The sequence below is a fragment of the Cantharellus anzutake genome (assembly GCF_015039405.1).
Source record: "Cantharellus anzutake strain C23 chromosome Unknown EI90scaffold_2, whole genome shotgun sequence".
Taxonomy (NCBI): Eukaryota; Fungi; Basidiomycota; class Agaricomycetes; order Cantharellales; family Hydnaceae; genus Cantharellus; species Cantharellus anzutake.
The window spans coordinates 1,110,829-1,123,987 of NW_024066952.1; the positions used below are offsets into that span (position 1 = coordinate 1,110,829).

The following is a 13,159-nucleotide window of genomic DNA, read 5'->3' on the forward strand; positions in this document are numbered from 1 at the left end:
ATAAATTTGTTGTTCAACTGTCATTCGAACGGCTCCCGAAAGCAAGATGTCCGCCAGAGTACTTTGAGATAGCCACACAATTCATCTCGGCGCGGGAGATTTGGGTGAGGTGCCTGTCCAACGTAATATCAGTACTCGGGATCGACGAGAACGAAGAACCTTTCACGGTAAAGTAAGCAGCCTACAGGTTGCGTTATAATTCGAGATCTTCCTCTCACGGATAGTGTGGAAATCCGAGGCCACAAATGTGTGTGGGTACTGACTGTAAGCAGTTTGCGGGGAATTGGGTAAACACTACTGAGAAATTCAAGGGCTGGTGTTACGTACATGTGACATCCCCCGAACGTTGCAACGACATAAAAATTGGGTGGGACGGGACAGGGCAAAGCAAACCGTGACCCCGCAAGAATCGCCGCAGACGAAAAACAAAAAAAGAACCCCTTGGCCCTTTCATCCGAAAGCAGATCGATTCACTCTTATCGAGGCGACACAAAATAAATTGTACTTTGATCGTTGCACCCCCTCAGCAGGTCTTTCCGGTATGAGCCTTGAACCGGATTAAGCTGCCATATCGTGCTTTTGTTCATATTGAGCAGAAGCGATCCACTGTAAGAGCAAAGTGGGTGGGTGGTGCATCGGAACGCGTCCATCCGCTTCTATCTGGGGTGGTTGAAGTGTGAACGCGGAAAATCGTGGTCCGATGAGTTCGAATCTAACGTCATCGTTTCTTGGATCTGGGACATCTTGACTTTGGGAAAGGTTAGACGCCCAAACCGAATGTGACCGGCAAGTCACCTGAGGCACCCGAGTGGGGGGGGAATATGGAGTTGTTGATAAAGTCGGGCCTCCATGCCCTAGTCGATTTACAAAAAGCCGGGACGATCACCGGGATGTCGGGAGACAGGTCTCGAAACAGCTTGAGGGAAAAGATTGAAGCAAGTACTGTGAAAAAAGGAATATGGCTTTTAATGATATTACCGGATTTGCATTCGGTTAGCTACCGACTGCAGTAAGCATGTGCGCCCGTGTTGCGAAAACGGCGTGGTAAGGTGCGCATGGTGTTTGGATACGCATGCATGATGGGAATTATCCTCACTCTCAGACATCGCAGAGAGATATCCGACGAAAACCCGTACCGCGTTGAGAGAACCTAAACATGGAAGAGAGATTCGTGCAAAATTTTGCTGAACACGTTTCAGTTTCGGATGCAAATGCCAAATTAGGGCAGCTTTTCTGGTCAAAACTCAACTTTTGTGACCAAAGACCCCTTTTGCCTGATGGCTGACTCGTGGCCCGGAGATTTACGAAAGAAATTTTTGAAAAGGGCGGTTCCTTTCTCGTAAGGTAGCTAGAGGCTGTACACTCTGCTGTCAGTGCCCGATCCCATTGTCGATGTTGAGAATATGAGACTTTGCACCCATTAATGCAACCCGATAATCTTTTTGCATAAGAGCAAGTCACAGCGTCAATAATCTAGTGATCAAGATGGATCAATTAGATTGAAACTTGGGCCGCGGCGCAAGGGGCTCTTTCACAAAAATCAAACGTAGATTCCATTGTGGATCATCAATGAGCCGCTCATCGGGAAATAGCACTACCTCGTTATGGGAACTCATCCCAAAGGAGATAGGCAAAGGTTTGGCGCACAAATGTAGTTCTCACTCGCCATGTTCGGAAAGGAACTGGTGCAGAAGCGAACACTCACCATCAAGAATCAAATGCATTAGGACTATCGGCATGTTGGCCGCGAGGATATTGCGGTACAGCGGCCGACTGCAACACTCTTTTGCTCAGTGGAGCGGGCGTTTGATTCGGCCGACGAATACAGACCCTTGACCCGAAAGCTGTCTTGAAATTGTGTCATGCCAACCAGGTTTCGCTTTCGGATGAACGGGCGGATCCCGAATCTGGGGGAAGCGAATCGTTCAAGTCAGATGAGATACTTCTAAGAGGATAAAAGCGAGTGATTGCTCTTTACAGTTGAATTGCCGGTCCGAGGAAAAGTTTTGGACATATGCACGACTTGGGGAAAAAACAAAAACTGTGCTGCCCTTCCGTGTGACCTTCTTCTGCCACGCATAATGTGGGATGGAGCAAGGACGTTGATCATCCCCCATCACGGGAAGAAGAACCACCCCCAATGACACAAGACATGGGACACTCGCTGCCATGCGTGTGGTTGGACGTTCTAAGGGAGACGGAGGCTTGGGGCTTTGAGTCTGTACGTATCTTACACCGTGTGAAATCGCATCGAAGGGGTGCGGAATAAGATTCACTAGAGATCCCGGGGGCAGCGCGTGGCGATGAGGTCAGATAGGGAGAGCAAAATTCGGGGGTTATGAGCATGACCGTGCCCTGAACACGTGTTGAGTCTTGGCGCCTGTCAATGAAGCAAGAAACAGAAACTTTATTGCACCGACACCGGTGTGACCCGCGAACGCCAGGTGTGTATTAACGCGCGGTGCCTTGATCATGAACGAGACATGGATTTGACGTGTTATTTGGGTATGTTGACACCGACCGCAACAGCGTCAACTTCACTGCGACGCCACGGGTGGATTTTGGCTTCGCTGTTAACGCGCTTGAATGAATGGGAGATCCTACCCTGATGGTGATCTTACTGAACATCGCAGCGTTCGAGGACTCACTCTGGTTAAATAATGGGACTTCATATCACGACTACCTAGATGACATTTTGAACGTGTCGTCCGCCATCAAGTCAGCGACTAGGAGTGCTCCTGGTTTGCAAAGGCTTGTTTCAACTTGACTATTTGTGTTTCCTCCGGTCCAAAATTGGGCCCAAGTTCTTGTCCAGCATGTTTTGGCTCTGGATGCATGAGTCTAATTTTCTCGCAGTGTTGAGCGTCAATGTGACTTTGGAGTCAACGTGTGATCCCCCCGTCGAAGGGAATGCTGGTGTAATAAACCCTCTGGACTGTCTGCCAACGCGGCCATGAAATTGGAACGCGTGGCAGAAAAGGTGTACGCATCAATCTCTCAGAAACAGCTTGTATTCACAGCGATGCCTCGGCCCGTCCGTGTTGTTATACTTTAACGATAATCGTCGCCTACAGCGACTTCAGCGTTTGCATGACGATTGTACTACGATACTCACGATCTCGACCAAATTTTAAATGAATCACCAGCTACTGCCCAACGCCCAACTCCCCCAATCGCGTTTGGGATGCCTGTTCCTTCTGGCGCAGCCAAGTCCGTCTTGGTTGCTTGCTCGCCTCGCAAATGCGTTCTCCGACCCCTTCTCTGCCGAATCGCTACGGTTAGAATGCAAGCACCCAGAATCATTAAAGCGTCCCGGCGCTCCGTACATTGACCCTACCACGGTAAGTTTTCGAATCAGTTGTCGGATGTACTCACATTTGAAGTCATTTTCGGTGTAGACATACAGCAACAATTACCCCTATGAGGCCTGCCAGTCTTCCGAGAGGCCATCTCACCGTCGGCGCCGGCTACCAACGACACGGAATTACCTACCTCCATCGTCCATTCTGAAGTGTCGTGGAGCCTAATAACACTGGAGAGGATCGGTACGCTGACTTTTATCCGCCGAGCGAGCCGGTTCCACACTATCCCCAGCGTTTTTGGATGGGGAGTCGACCATTCAGGAAGGTCCATTGGCAAGCCTGTATGGGTTCGCCTGTGCCTCCTCTTCCCGATGGCGCGCGACATGACAGGCCTGCAACCCTTGTTGGAACTGGTCCGCAACAAACTCTACCCTGGATAAGGTGGATGTGAATCAAGCAGAGTCTCTCAGGGCCCAGGCTGAAAGCAATGAGCTCTCGGTTCCTGAACCATCTACCCCTTGGTCACTGATCGAGGCCCCTCTCACCCCTGGTCCAATGCATCACGTTGAAGTCAAGCCGGCACTCGGTTCGACACTATCGCCGACCGCCCCTGAACTCCCAACTATCGCACTTGAAAGAACCACATGCACAAGAATTGAAGGGGTTTCGTGTAAACCAGGATTTTTCGCCCGTTTTTTTTTGCCATTCGATATGGGGGTGGAACGAGGGAGCGATCGTTCGTTCACATCAAGCACGCTTATAACTTGTATTGTACCACTTTTGGCGTGAAATTTGGTTCTGGTCCCCGCTAGTCCATCGAGGAACGACGTTGGGTTTACTCGAGCTTCTAGTTCTTGATATTTTGAGTTGCGAGTCCTTAATGTGCAACGTGCCATTGTATCCTTTTTCTGGCGTCCGCGTATGTGCTTTCTACTCTTGCCACCTCCCGTTAATAATCAATGTTATCCGTTAGATATTATAGCACAATAACAAGGTCAATAATCAATGAAAAAATAGAAAAGAGTGGTAGCAGGAGATGGGTAGGATTTAGCATCAATTGTTGAGTGTCTCATCAACATGGTGCTAAATCGGGTATCCTTTTATGGTAGCGATGAGTCAGCCGTTCCTGACTCACAACATCAGAGATGGATGCCCTCCATCTCACAGTGCACTCGAATGCTTTTACTGACTTCGTCTCCATTGCCGCTCACTAGTACTGGTCTCCATCTTACTCAGATGGACAGGAGGTTCAATTGAGTCATTCACGCATTCTCGGACACTTGAGAGCTACGTTACTGCATATCTCAGTTACATGCATGATTCGATCCCGGTTGTGTAAGTGAAATGATAATGTAGAACACGACACCGTTCTCTCTCTGCTCAAAATTGAAACAGGCATTAGTTGTATCAAGACAGAGGACACAGCCGAAGGCCACTGGCCTTGTATATCCTTCAGCCAATTATATCGGCACCGTTTAACGCAATTCGTGGATTCTGATCCGGATCAGCTAGGGGCCCTAGATACAGGTGGAATTTTTGTCATGCAGCCCGAATCAATCTGCACAATCAATTTTCAGGACCAGCTCGACTCTGCCATATGGTTGTATATTGTGCTAATACACTATATGATTGGCTTTTTGGACATCCTCTCAGCTTGCTGTCGGTTCTTCCTTCCTAATCCCCCTGTTCGTCACAATCCATCCAGTGGCTACAGCAATGAAGTCCTCAACCACGGCTATTCTCATCGTCTTCGTTATATTCGCTTCCACTATGACAACGGCCCTCGCTGCCTTTGTTCGTATCAGGATGCCGAATGGTCCAGTAAACCCTGACTCGTACATCATGTATGTCCCACACACAGGCGAAGCATAATACTGGCCGACTTATTACTTAGTGTGCTGAAATCCGGTACAAGTATGGATGACCATATCAAGAATGTGGCTCAGATATCCACCCGGAGCCCTGGGTCAGAATTTTCAGTCACTCACCGGTATGGAAGTAAGTTGACATCAGAGGATCCCCCAAAAAAATATGCTAACTTTCGTAGTTCTGAATGGATACTCCGCACACGCAACTGGAGCATCCCTTGCTCGCATTCTCATTTGCCCCGAAGTTGACTATGTCGAAGCTGATGGCATAGCCCCCATTGGCAATGACCTCCACCAAGTGAACGAGCGGGATGCAATGGAGCGTGACGGTGTTTCAGTTGGAATGGGGGATATTTTGGGTGGTAACTGGGGGGGGCTTGGGGTGGACATTTATGTGTTAGATACTGGAGTAAACGTTAAACACATCTGCTTTGACAAACGGGCTTTTGTGGGTCCTGTGGGTATCTCTTTATGCCCTCTCCACCATATGTCCACTCATACCTGCATGTATGTGCAGACCTTCGGTAATTACGTCAACATTGACACTGACGGTCATGGCACGCATATCGCCGGGATAGCAGCGGGGAGACCGTATGGCATCGCGACTCGCGCCAGAATTATTTCAGTTAAGGTTGCCTCCGGTAGGATGTCTGTATTTTCCACCAACCTGATCGGAGGTATCAACTACGCTTCTTACGAATCCCGTCAAACTGGTCGTCCTTCCATCGCTCTGATATGCGCCAGCTTAGATTTCAGTCGCACGGTTAACCGAGCCGTAAGCACTGCCATATCCTGGGGGTTGCACATTGTGGTTTCTGCAGGGAATAATGGGTTGGACGCGTCAAAGTTCAGTCCTGCATCTTCTGATGAAGCTATCACCGTTGGCGCTTTCAACACCCATTCAGACATGATAGCATCCTTCTCCAACCACGGATCTGTCGTCGATGTTTTCGCCCCAGGCAACGATATTCGAAGTGCTTGGATCGGAAGCCTGGGTGCAACGATGGTATCAAGTGGCACTGGTCCGGCAGCTGCATACGTTGCGAGCCTCCTAGCCGTGGTTTTAAGTCGAGATGGTCAGACGACTCCTGCCAACCTAAGCGATCAGTTAAAGAAACATGCTGCACCATTAATTGATGGCCAGCCATGGGGAACCACAGACTTGATGGCACTACTTTGGTAATTATTAAATGGGGCTCAGTGGCGAAACTCGGTACCCCTATAATCGCATCGAGTTTACATGTAGGCAGACTCGTACCCCGTCGTCGTCGCTCCGTGGACGCGCACTGTGAACACGCGATTTCAAGTACTGTTATTTGTTGAACAAGGCCAGGGAGCCTTCGGCTGTGTCCTCTGCATGCCTGAATCAATATATGTGGTCTTGTGATTGTCTTCGTATTGGCACATTCACGCAGAGGTGACTTCACGGTCTTACTGGTTATCTCAACTCCCTTCCTATTTCAGGTTGTGAGCCAGATGGTGAAGGAGAGAGGGAATTCGAACACAGATTGATATTTTGAGTAGAGAGAGAGCGAACGGTGTTGCGATCAACATCATTATCATTTCACTTACACAACCAGGAAACATGCCTTGTAACTGAAATATGCGTAAGGATCCATGCCGGGACATGCAGGAGGACCGAAGGATCTAGTTACTACTGTGAAGAATCGATCACCGATCGCGGAGTGATATCGAAGTTCATATTCACAGGAGGTTGCATTGTGTCAGCGGGGTACTCGGTGATCAGACGGCATGGATGACGTCGCGATGTTGTAATTCATGATGCGAGCGATCAGATTGCATAGTAGGTCAGTGCGTTGGATCGAATGATACAGCTAGTACGTCTGCGTCGTCCGAACCTGAGTCAAGGATGATCGATGATAAAAGAACCCCATGTACCAGCCGTCTTGCGGCTGTCCACGTCAATCCGCCAAGTGCGCTCTAAAGCCACGGGATGATTGACAGACGAAGACCGGGGGTCTGGCACTTGCATAAGTGGTCGCTCGCAGCGAGAGTGTGGCTTGAGCGTGATATAGGTATATGCCACGGATGTGAGGCAAGTGAACGCAGTCCCGATGTCGCTGGGCGCGCGGCTAGCCAATGAGAGAGCAAGAAGGGCGAGGCGACCAATCCGAGCGCTTCGATCGTCAGCTTTTAGTATATGTAGAAATGAACGTCTTAGTCTACTCTGGGCCAGGTGTCTCCGAAACATCTCTCAGGCACACCATATATACCCTCAAGTCTTTGCTTGAGCGTGCATATTCTGTTCAAATTATCACTTGAGGTTGAGGGCCATGAGGAGAGAGTTGAGCGAAAACAAAGACGTCCATCTAGGTTTTGTGCGCAAATCAATGACTGCTGAGTAAGAGAGTGAAATGGCATGAGGATGTAACTTGGGTTGGAACGTGCTGGATCGGTGGGGAAAGAGAATCGGGGCCGTCAATGCAGAATGCAATGCCCGTCCGTTGCGGGGCGCACAGGATGGGCATGTTGCAGGTGGGAGTGGAGGGAACCTGGCTGAAGTCCAAAGGAAAAGAAAGTGGAGGGCAGGGACTGGTATCTCGATGGAAAACCGCAGTGGAAAGACAGCGAGAAATTAGCGTAGTGGACGTCGCGCACAGAATGAAGCACATTGCACCGCTGAGAACGCCGCGTGACTCCGAATAACGGTTAACGCCAGCTAACGTAGATTTCAAGGCTGACAAACAAGATCCGCTAGAACCTGGAGATCATCGAAGGTCGCATCGTCATGAGTTACATAATGCTAGTCGATCAACAGCACGGGATCCTGGTTGTCGTTGAACTTCTCTCCATATCGCCAGTGTGGGCCAATGGCCCCAATCCAGTAGACCTGAGCTCCTGCAAATGCGGAATCCGTCTGACGATTAATTTTCCACCATCAGTGCTGGGATGCCGCTTTGCCAATGCTGGGAATTGGCAAGGAGAACGGTTCGAAACTTGGAGAATGGTGGTATGAGTTTCGCAACTAGGGATATGACTCTCGGTGTCGTCAGAGCGCTGCGGGGTGATGACGTGACCTTCGCTAGCGGGAAATAGGGTCGTAAGGATTGCGATCCACGGCCCATACCACTTGTGTTCAGTTGCAGGAGTGAGTTTGAAATTGCGAGAAACGTGACTTCAAATAACATGCTTGCGAATAGCTGGCCCTATTCAGTCAGCGCTACAGTCTCAGTGGCTGAATCATAGCAAGCTCCCAGAGCAAAAGTCGAGGGAATGAGGCACCCTGAGTCTGGGCACCTGTTGAACGGGCCGTGACGGGGACGTGACATTTTACGCGTTATTTGGGTATGTTGACACCGACCACAACTCAACACCGAAAGTGTACTTCAAATTCCCTGGCCTCACTCTCCTTGGTTGCGACGCCACAGCCGGATCCCGACTTCGCTATTATCATGGTTGGAAGAATGGGAGACCCCGCTTCTGATGGTGACCTTACTTTTCAGCTCAACCCCGCAGCGCTCGAGGGTTCGTTTCTGCTCAATGAACATTCATACGACGACTACCTGGATGACGTTTTGAACGGACAGGACGTGTCGTTCGCCATCCAGCCAATAGCTAGAAGTACCCCTGCTTTGCGAAAGTTTGTTTCAACTAAACTACCTGCATTCTCTCTGGCCCGAAATAGGACCCAAGCTCTGTCCAGTATGTTTTGGCTCTGCGCGTCTGCATGCATGAGTTTAATCCTGTCTCAGCGTTGAATATCAATGCGACACCGGAGTCAGCGCGTACTCCCCCTGTCGATGGAAATGTGGCTATATTGCGTAATGAGCAATCCGAACTGCCTCCTGATGCTGCCATGAAATCGGGACGCGTGACAGAGAAGGAGAACGCATCAATCCCTCAGCAACAGCTTGCATTCACAGCGATACCCCAACCCGTCCGTGTCATTGTGCCCTCTCTCTTTGCACGTAGATTATTAACAATTGTCGCCTATAGCGACCTCAGCGCCTGCCTGACAATGGCCCTACGATTTCGGCCAAACTTCCACATAAATCAGTGGCTACTTCTCACTCCCGTAACCCAAGCGCGTCTGGGATACCTGTCGCTACTGGCGCAGCCAAATCTGTCTCAGCTGCCCGACTCGCAAACGCGTTCTCTGCGTTCGACTCGCTCTCTGCCGAGTCGCCACGGCCAAAACGAAAGCACCCAGAATCATCAAGACTCCCGGTGCCTTCTGCGCCCCGCATCATAACTCTACCACAGTGAGTCCCCGAATCGTTTTGTTAGGCAGGCTTGCGTTTGAAACCATCTTTGGTTCAGTCGAACAGAATCCTTGACGACAATTACCCCCAAGGCCCCCACTGAGTCTTCTGGGAGGGTTTCTGTTGCGGAAACTTCCGAAACTCCCATCCCACTGTCAGCACCGGCTACGAACGATGAAGCATCAGCTGCTGCCGCCATCCATTCCGAGCTACCTCCATCAAGCCCACCACTTGTCGCGGAACCTAATAACACCGACGAGGATGAGTACGCTGACTTGTACCTACCGAGTGAACCGGTCGACACTGCCAAAGACGTTTTTCTCGGTCTGGGCTGGGAGTCGGATTCTCCTTCCCTCAGGAGGGACCAGTTGGATCCTATGGAAAACCAGCATACGTCCCTTGGGCCTCCACTTTCCGATGGCATGGGTCAGAGCAGACCTACACCCCCTGTCGGAATTGGTCCGCAACGTACTTCAATCCCATTGACCCCACCTACCCCTTCCAGCCCGCATGAGAGGACACCTCGTCGGCAGTCGAACGTGTACGAAGCAGAGCCTCGGCCCCAGACGGAAGCTCTGGAAAGCAATGAACTCTTGGTGCCTGAACCATCTGCCCCTCTCACCCCTAGCCCAATGCGTCGTGTTGGAGCCGTGCCAGCACTTGGTTGGACGCTATCACCAACTGTCCCTGGACCCCCGACTGTTTCACTTGCGGAACTGGATACCCAAGAACTAACTATTCTGGGTGACCGTGGACCGGTCCGTTACACAACTCCCCCTCCCCCTCTCCCTTCACTGCAAGCCCCCGTGTATGGTGAAGTTGTTGATCATGCTGAAATTGGATCTCAAGCTGTCGTCTCCGTATCAAACGATGGATACCCATTCCAAAATCCAATTCATGATGCGATGACCAAAACAGAATTCTCGGCATCCCAACTCCTGCTTCCGAAATCACCTGAAGGTGCAATCAAAAAGAAAGCTTCCTCGAAGTCCCTTCGTACATCCAAGTCTGCTCCTAAATGGGTCATACCAATTGGGGATTCGTCTAAGGTGGCGTTGCCCCCTGATTCTGAAGGTTCAATGGCACGTCCTGCTCAGTCCCGTATCACTCAATTGGGGTTCCGCTCTGCTTCTCACGAACATTCAGTTAGTGTCAAGTTGAAAGGAAAAGACAAAGAGGTTGTTGGGCCATCCCTACCTAGTCGTACTACTTCAAATCCCTTGAATCCCCATCTATCTGACGTTTTGGTCGCCGGCCACTCTCGGAGGGGCGCAGAATCCAACACGGACCATCCAATTGGCCAACAAAGTCGGCCAGAGGCTCTCATAAAGGCACCGTCACCAGCTCTACACAACGCCAAGGGCAGTAGTAGCTATGATGATTCTGCTACAAGAGTCGCTCATGAAGGTGACGCTCATGATCTTGACACATTTCAATCAGAGTGGTGTTCCCATCCTCATGACGATGCTCACATTCCAGACAAGGTGAGTGAAGCGGAGAGTTCTGGGAGTGGTAATCACGGTAAGGAGATCGCGGTATCATGGTATCTTCCTTCACTCATAATTGCCCCAGACGCTCTGGAAGTTCGAGAAGGATTCAAGGGGCCGAAAGATGGTGTACAGGTGATGGGGTCTAGAATGCAAGAGCAGAGCAGGAATGGGGCGCCTGGATTGGCGTTCCGTAGGGGCGTAGCCAAGCCAAGCAGGTCAATTCCATTTTCGTTCTGTCCAGCGTCCGCAAAATCGAACCTTCGTTCTTTAGTTCTAGATTGAGTCACCAAGAGCTCATAAAAAATCCAAAGGACCACAACGGAGATTCAAGAAATATTCCAAGGTCCGGGACAAAGGGAATGGAGACTGATGCCAAAGCAGCTCAGGTTCCGGAACGAGCGCCTACTTCCTTCAAGCAAAAGCAGACCGTTCGCAGTACCTCTTTGACTCGTCCGACTCTAACTTCATCCAGCAGACCGGTCTCATACTCTGATTTACGCACTGAACTCAACGCTCGACAGATACGCCGTAAGGAGTCCGTTCGTGCCGAGCCCCCCAGACGACCCGAGCGTGTGGTCACTCATGCCACTGAGAACGTACGTGATCGGCAACGAAGAAAGAAACGTGTACCCGTACCAGTTCCTGCGGAGGTGAGGGCGGAGTTACTCCAATCCGTTGTGAAATTTTCTCAGGTGGATGGAAATGGATCGAGGGGACGTACCACAATAGACATATCCCCGAGTGACAACGAAAGCTGTGATCTGCATTTGGGCCCCGTGGAAGATTCAGAGCCCGAAACGCCCCGTATGACACAGACCATTGATCGCGAAACACCCCATGAGATGGATGCAGTGGACAAGTCAGGCGATGAGTCTGCTGCAGAAGATGTGGGGACGTCAGCACATCGGGTGGGTGCTACGATACGATTAAAAGAGGCCCCCCTCCGTTCTCTTTTAGAGCAGGAATCCCAATTATCTTCGGACAGCGGTGAGGAGCTGCAGAACTTGGAAGTTGCAGACATGGAATGCAGACATGCGGACTCAGAGGACGCGCCGCACTCCTCGTCGACTCCATCTGGAAATTCTGGCAACAAAAGGCCATCGTTGGAGTCTCCTATCCGCAACAGGATTTCACTCACTAAAAAGACTAGAGTTGACAGGCTGCCCTGGCACGATCAAGTAGAACGCTGTCACAGTGGTACTTCCACCGCTTCTGCCATCATCATTCAAGATGATACCGATGTTGATGGAAATGAAGCTCCAGTCCAGTCGGTCTCGCCAATATCCCCGTTGCACGTCCTTAAGCGCGGTCAGAAGAGGACTTCTGCGGGCTCAGAAGATGACTTGGGCCTTCACAAACGACCCCGACTCCTGCCAGATAATCCCCGCCGTATCGTGTCCCATGACGCCGTTTTTGCTGGCCCTTCCTCCAAAGGACCCCCTAGGGGGCCAGCGCATCGTCCGCTCGCCATGCCCTTCTCCGCTCCGATTCCTGGCGAAGCATCTCGCCAACGAGCACTGGAACGACTCAAAAGGAACGAGGAGCGCGATAAAAGACAAGGGGATGAGCGTCATCCACACCCGCGGGAAAGGGTTGTCAACTCCTCTCAACAGAAGGTAATTGATCAGTCTTCGATGTGCGTCACGGCTCAGTATCTGAGTGTGATTGTAGGCAATTTCAGACCCCATTTTCGGAGCGAAGAAAACCATCGTCCAGCCCTTCAATTTCACTCTCGACGCTCGTGCAGCGCAGCACCGCGCTCAGTTCCAGGAACGCCTTGCTCAATGGGAACAGCGATCTCGAGAGGCCATGGAAGCAGCGGAGGCAGCAAAACGCTTCGTCTTACCTAACTATGCCACGCGGCAGGCGGAGCACTTTGCCAGAATCCAAGCAGCAAGGAAAGCCGCGAAGTCTAAAGTAACCCGCCCGAAAACTCCCGGGCTGCGTACCAAGATGAGAGTTATAGAGCGCCATGCCTTTGATGAGGTCATCAGAGCTAAAGAAAAGGCCACTATTGCTCTCAGAGAAGCGAAGCGTTTAGAACAAGAAGAACAGGAGCGAAGGGAGGTCAAGCTGCTTCGCAAACAATTGGATCAAAATGTCAAAGCCCATCCTATTCCGTACTGGAATCGCATCGACGATGAAATTGAAATTTTGGAAAACGGAAAGTAAAACTCTGGAGTACATGTACACGACATATGCAAACTTACTGTAAATATAGGGTAATCCAGCCAGTATTGTTCATATTGTTTGTACTCGGGCCGCAGAGGTCGAAA

At 50.6% G+C, this 13,159-nt stretch overlaps 4 protein-coding genes across 4 annotated transcripts; 2 read left to right on the plus strand and 2 right to left on the minus strand.

The window, feature by feature from the left end:
- Positions 1–5,018: 5,018 nt before the first annotated feature.
- EI90DRAFT_3115451 (uncharacterized protein) lies at positions 5,019–6,353 on the plus strand (the record flags this gene model as incomplete). The annotated part of the gene is made up of 4 exons (XM_039062786.1): positions 5,019–5,146; positions 5,197–5,300; positions 5,350–5,627; positions 5,688–6,353. 4 exons carry the CDS (start codon positions 5,019–5,021, stop codon positions 6,351–6,353), a joined length of 1,176 nt encoding a protein of 391 aa, XP_038923376.1.
- A 395-nt stretch (positions 6,354–6,748) lies between these two features.
- On the minus strand, positions 6,749–7,499 carry EI90DRAFT_3030753 (uncharacterized protein). Its single transcript, XM_039058254.1, has 2 exons — positions 7,396–7,499; positions 6,749–7,321 (listed from the first exon to the last, which is right to left on the minus strand). Exons 1-2 carry the CDS (start codon positions 7,396–7,398, stop codon positions 7,112–7,114), a joined length of 213 nt encoding a protein of 70 aa, XP_038923377.1. The 5' UTR covers positions 7,399–7,499; the 3' UTR covers positions 6,749–7,111.
- Positions 7,272–7,809, minus strand: EI90DRAFT_3030756 (uncharacterized protein). The gene is made up of 2 exons (XM_039058255.1): positions 7,396–7,809; positions 7,272–7,321 (listed from the first exon to the last, which is right to left on the minus strand). Exon 1 carries the CDS (start codon positions 7,801–7,803, stop codon positions 7,519–7,521), a length of 285 nt encoding a protein of 94 aa, XP_038923378.1. The 5' UTR covers positions 7,804–7,809; the 3' UTR covers positions 7,272–7,321; positions 7,396–7,518.
- A 774-nt stretch (positions 7,810–8,583) lies between these two features.
- EI90DRAFT_3011365 (uncharacterized protein) lies at positions 8,584–13,055 on the plus strand (the record flags this gene model as incomplete). Its single annotated transcript, XM_039056457.1, has 6 exons — positions 8,584–8,833; positions 8,884–9,068; positions 9,128–9,393; positions 9,452–11,098; positions 11,155–12,499; positions 12,555–13,055. The coding sequence occupies 6 exons, from the start codon at positions 8,584–8,586 to the stop codon at positions 13,053–13,055; spliced, it is 4,194 nt and encodes a 1,397-aa protein (XP_038923379.1).
- Positions 13,056–13,159: the final 104 nt, after the last annotated feature.